Source organism: Monopterus albus, unplaced genomic scaffold, assembly GCF_001952655.1.
Source record: "Monopterus albus unplaced genomic scaffold, M_albus_1.0 scaffold36.1, whole genome shotgun sequence".
NCBI classification, from domain to species: Eukaryota; Metazoa; Chordata; class Actinopteri; order Synbranchiformes; family Synbranchidae; genus Monopterus; species Monopterus albus.
The window spans coordinates 1762134-1768188 of record NW_018127916.1 but is presented as its reverse complement, the minus strand read 5'-3'; the positions used below and the strand labels follow the sequence as shown (position 1 = coordinate 1768188).

The window sequence follows — 6055 nt, the reverse complement described above, 5'->3', positions numbered from 1 at the left end:
CTGGAGACAGAATTACAGCTGACAGCTGTCAGTCTAATGGACATGGTAAGGTCACCAGGGTGGAGGAACTTAGTAATCCTCGGTAGCTGGGGTGAAGGTTTGTAGACAGGAATCAGCACATCTGACTGTGGGCTGGTTTGAGCACTGACATCACAGAAGCAGATGAGGTGAGTACAGGATCAATCCACAGGGTGATTCCTCTTGCACAGCAGCATTGCTGGGATACTTTTTGAAAGTAACACCTGAGACACTCCAAACAGGAGATGCATTGAATATCAACGCTGGCTGAGTGGTTACTAAATGCCAGAATTGCAGAGTAATAACTTGCTGAATGAAGTTACAACTTGAGAACCTGTAATAGCTCATTGTACAATCAGTAACAGAGATTATTATTTCTGTAAGGTTTTGTGTAAGAAAGCAAGTAAAATAGACAGACACACTTTGTGGTTCCTCCTATGCACTGGGCATAGATGGTGTTAAGTTTTGCAATGAGAAAGAGCTCCTGCAATCACCCATCAAACAATGCTGTGTTAGACTGACAGCAATGCACAAATGCATAACTATATTTGTCCATTCAGTCCTATTCACTGACAGCAATGCACAAATGCATAACTTTAATATATTTGTCCATTCAGTCCTATTTCACTAACCTGGCACAGGACTCTTTTGAAGAGGGCACGACTTGTTTATTGTTGCACAGCAGCCTCTAGTGGTCACAGGCACCACCTGAAAATGTTGATAGTCATGCTCACATCTTCCCCTTCGAGGACCATTATCCCTACGGTATGTGGTAAGTTACAGGAGCCTGTTGCTGTGTTACTAGAGCTTATTCAGATCCCAACACCTGCAAACTGCAGAGAACAGAGGCCACATCTGCATGAACACTGCAGAAGCCAACAGCTATTTTGTCTAGAAAAGGAACTAAGGTCAAATCAGCTTAGTTTGAGCTGTTTTCATAACATTACAATAATTTCTGGTTTTCTGGTGGGGCTATGATGAACAATGTGAAAAGATAAAGATTTCCATAAACCTTTTGTTTTTATCATACTTCTAATATAATGGCAGCTACAGCACCCTTTACCATTAGATCATTGTGGGCAATTGCCTTTTGGATTTTGATATTATTTTTGTATCAGCGTGATGACTACGTTGCTTCATCAGGCATTTAATGTAAAGAGACATTATTTTTTTCCATCAGCAGGTTGATTTTCCACAAGATATAGGCCATTTGATCAAGAATAGATCAATACTGTCCACTCAGAGCTCTTGTTCCTATAATCTAGAACAGAAAAATCAACTTATGTTCAATGATCATTGCTTTTTGCTAACCTCTGGTGAAAAAATAGATTAAACTAAAACAGAGATTTGCTCATCTATCTATTTGATTTTTTAAAATTACAATATTATAAAAACAAACACAAATTAACTACAACTCACATTCACATTAGCCTGCTGTTAGACTTATACAGATTTCTTAACCTACATTTTTTATTAAATGTTCTGAGACATCGTGTAATTTTCCATTCAAAATAAATCCACATCTGCTTTATAAAAGTTACTTTTATAACGACAAATCACCTGTGCTTTGCGTCTCAAACATCATTCTCCTGAAAAATATCGTCTTTATTTTGAAATAAAAAAAAGACAGATTAGTCACTTATTGTCCTGAAGTCCCAGTTCTTCAGTTGGTTTAAGGATGTAAAAAGAAAACACATCACAAACAAATCAGTCATAGTAAAGGAGCAACAGATCACCACATTCAAACACTTTTATATAAAATAATAAAGTTTGAGACATTTTGCTACCAAATAACACATCTGCCTACTTTTACTGAGCTTTTCTTAGTTCATCTATGCACATTTGGCTCCAGCCTACAGGCCCATTATGCTCACATTAGAATCTAAGCAAGGTCCTTAAGTGGCATGGTTTCATGTAAGGCTGCAGTGTGGACGGGGTTTGAGTCATTGCCTGCAGCAGAGGAGACCAGGGAGCCTTGACGTCTACAAAAGCCCCTTTGCTTGCAGGGTGACTTGAACATTATTGCCCCATCGCTGTGTGTGTCCGGGTCTAACAGGCTGCCTCACCCAACCACACTACACCACGATCCGAGTTAAAGAAGAGGCTTTCGACTCAAGCCTCCATCCGCCATTTTCAGCAGATTGAAAGCAGGTAGAGCACAAAAATCACAAGTTCCTGGTCAAATAAAGCAGGTAAGTGCGCGTATGAGTAGCCTAAACCCCAAACCACCCTACGATAGGTAACATTGAGGAAGGAAAAAAAAAAAAAGCTCCAAGCACCTTGCTCCGGTCAGCATCGGGAAGAATGGGAGCGGACGGGTTTTCAACAAGGGTAACAATAAACTGCATCCTTCGGGCGCTGTACGGTTTATAGAATGTAAGTTTTGTTTGTCTTTGGCAACTTTTTGAGGAATAGAGGCAAACCGTTTTAAAATCCGCTTTACACACACACACACACATCAAAATGTCCTGCTCCGTTTGTTGCTTGAACTTTAGCTAGAAGGGATTTAAAAATGTCTGACCACAACCCCAGCTCCAGCGGATTGTATTTAAAAAAACAAAAAAAAAAAGAAAAGAAAAAGCCTAACCCAAATGAGCTGGCCAATAAAAAGTTAATGCGTTTTGTCCTTTGTTTAAGCGGATGTTGAGGAGGCTGAGCACCACAAACCTAGACAATATGGTCTGTTGTTTCTGGTCTTTGACAAGATTATTAACAGGGCATCATCAAGTCTTTCTGGTCAAAATATCTGCTCCTGAACCACTTGGAGTATGTTTCTATTTGCTTTAAGAGTTCACTGTGCTCTGTGACAGCACAAGACAGCAGCTCATTGTACTTCACATTTGGCTTTTCTGCCTGCTGAGACAAAAGCAAGTTACTAAAGCACAGTCCTGTGGAGGAAACATTTTCTACTCTGTACTTTCATAAATGCAAAATGTTGACTGTTAAATGATTAGATGATTGATAGAAAACTGACTGGCTACTTATGCAAATATTCACTGGTTCCAGCTGACAGATTAATTCACAATGAAACTAGGCATTGGTTGAAGCCCTGAAAGTTAACAGTAATTTATAGGCTACACTTCTTATTTGCTGGATTTATTGAACAGGCAAACTGGTTTGTGCCACAGGCTAACAAGGGAGAGGAAAATACAGCTGCTATTTAGTTTTTATCTGCTGTCATATTTCAGTTTTATGCAAAAAAAAACCCTCAATATTTCAAAGGAAACTTGCATTACAAGGCTGGCGTGTTGCCCTCATTGACATGCAGTTCCCCTCTTTGAAATGAATTCATTTTGATAGCATCAGTTTACTGTGCTGCTCCTTTTTAATCACTTACTTGTAATCCATATCTACAGTCCATGTGATAACGCTGCACTGGGACTCGGTGTCCACTGCCTTGTGGAAACCAACCTGAGCAGGTGAAATCTCCTCATCGTTAAAACTTAAACTAAACGTGAAGATGTTTACAGAATTTTAACATGAAGGATTTTTGAAACGTTTGTAGGATTTTTTATTTATTTTTTTTTGATAACAAAACAAATCTGCCATTTTTTTGTATGTAGGTCATGGCTATCACTGGTGGGATGGTGGAAACTCTGGATGAAATTCCAGCCCATGTGTGGAAGGGTTTACCTGACTGTTTGAGTCTCGGACCTTCAGCTATAAATCAAAGCCGCATCGGTGAGTAAATAAGCGTGTCTGCTCTGTAGAGATAAATGCAGCAACTTTTAAGACTGCCAACATGTTGATTTCTGCTCTCGTTGCATGGATGAACATCTTTGAAACTGACTGACTGCAGCCTGTGATGCAGGACACAGTGAGATCAGTCTGCCACAGAACAGGGAGAACATCAGATGTTCAGGCTGATGAAAGAGCATCAACAAGAGGGAATTTGAATGCTAGTTATGTCTCAAATGAAAAGGCTTTCAGTATTTCCTGCCAAGCTTCAAACATGATGTAGGGAACATGTAATTTTTTTAACCTGGTGAACACCTGTGCTTTAGGCTTTCCTTGTTCCACTGTAACCTTGAGGAGGTACGTATTTTCTCAGTGTCTACTTTATTTGGTGCAGCTGTACAATCTCGGTCAATCCAAAACATTCGGCTTAGTAACATCCACCTTCATGAAGCTCATACTGTCCAGTTTTTGGTGTCACTGTTGGAAATGTGTAAATGATGTTTATTGTTGAGGTCACAGTTAAAGGTGTTAGTATACTGCACGACATTATATTGAGACGGTTTTGTTTTTCTTATTTACATGCATGAGGGCTTCTAAACACTTAGAAACACCTCAGTATAATGCACCACCTCCACTAACTATGACCTCAGTGCTAAAACATTATTTAATTAACACCCTAATTATAAACATAGACTAAGAGTTGTGTACCTAATAAACTGGACATTGTGTGAAACGCTATTCTAATTGCATTTTTTTCAGCCATGACATCAAACTCAGAGCAACAAAATTATATGAAAGTAAATAATAGGTACACAAATAAGCAAACACACTCTGGTAAGTATTCAGTATCTATCTGAAAGTAGATCTGTCCTAAACTGGCAGAGTATGACTACGACACCTAAAATTAGACAAGTTCTATACACAGAAAAGAGATTTTTCAAAAACAAAATCAGCCTTTAATAATCTGTAATTATTTCATGGAAGTTTCTTGCAGCTATCATTATGCCGCCACTCAAGATCCACATCCTCGAGTGTTAGGCTTTGGTTGTGCTCAAACTAGAACTAGGCCACATGCAGCTTTCGCATTACAAAATAAGGTCTGCGTTTTGAACAGAGTTATCTGGCCTCCCTCTTCACTTGTCTCCGCTGGAAAAGCCCAGACTTCTAAGGTTAGTTACCGGTTACGAGCCAGGACTACAGCAGTTTAGCCATGAACCTGAGGTCCACAATTATGGTTCGGGGCTGCAGATCTGGGCGGGCAACACCGTATTCGAGGAAGTTACAACTTAAAAGATGTTGGATGCTGCAAGAAATTAAACCAGAATTGACATTGGTGTGTTTTTTTTTTCACAATAACAACTGAGAGAATGTCAATTTGGGATTGCCAGTTTGGGAGAGTTCTAGAATTTGTTGGACGCAGCCCCTCCTCAAGTCTGATGTCAGAAAGGTTAGGGGGAGGGGGTTGCTGAAGCTCACCCATGTGGCAAGATGAAGTATACTGGCAGGTCATATTATAAATATGATAATCCACATTCATCAAGAATAATTTAAGACTGTGATTGATATTCACTGTTGTCATCTTGTTTCTGGAACAGGTTAAACACAGCACAGGACATCCCTTCTGTAAATGTACCCAGATACGTTAAAAAATGCATTCAGTGATGAAACTATAACACCTAAAAAGTTTGAAATATTTTTATTTTCAGGTGTCTGGGCCACTCGGGTCATTCCTAAGGGCAAGAGGTTTGGCCCATTTGTTGGAGAGAAGAAGAAAAGGTCCCAAGTGACCAGTAATGTTTACATGTGGGAGGTATGTTACAGGCTGTTCTGCTAGCTCCTCTCCATACAACACTCAGTCGCTGCAAAGCTGAAACAAGCCCAGTGGTATTCTCAGTTCAAAAGAGTTTATACCTATAAAATCAGCCGTTAACTGTGTCAGCCATACAATAAGTCAAGAAATATCTGGAACCTCCAAGGCACAGCTGCTGTTTTGTAAGAAAATGGAAAAAAGCTTTTGTTATTTACAATGCTATGACAAATGTTTCAGCTTCCATTTGACACCATTTACCATCCAGGTTTTCTAGACAGGAAAAATAAGTACATATATTTTGATTGATTTGATTTGATTTGATTTATTCTTTCAAGCATGTAAAGACAGTTGATATATCAACACACATAATTTTACACATATCCAACAAATGCTAATCCAAAATCAATTTGCTTATACCTAGTACATGCTTGAATGGAGTAGGAAGAAGTCAGACTTATCCAGTCCTACCCCATAACATCATCTTACCATCATTGGTTTGCAAGCAGTATCTCTACATAAATAATTCTCTTCCGTATTATACTAAAAAAA

At 39.1% G+C, this 6055-nt stretch overlaps 1 protein-coding gene across 1 annotated transcript in view; it reads left to right on the top strand.

The window, feature by feature from the left end:
* The first annotated feature begins 1888 nt into the window (after positions 1–1888).
* Positions 1889–6055, top strand: part of prdm2b (PR domain containing 2, with ZNF domain b) — a 21397-nt gene continuing 17230 nt past the window's right edge. The window contains 4 exon segments of the mRNA XM_020597971.1: positions 1889–2169; positions 3375–3437; positions 3582–3699; positions 5403–5506. Coding sequence (XP_020453627.1) covers positions 3585–3699; positions 5403–5506 — 219 coding nt within the window. The 5' untranslated portion in view covers positions 1889–2169; positions 3375–3437; positions 3582–3584.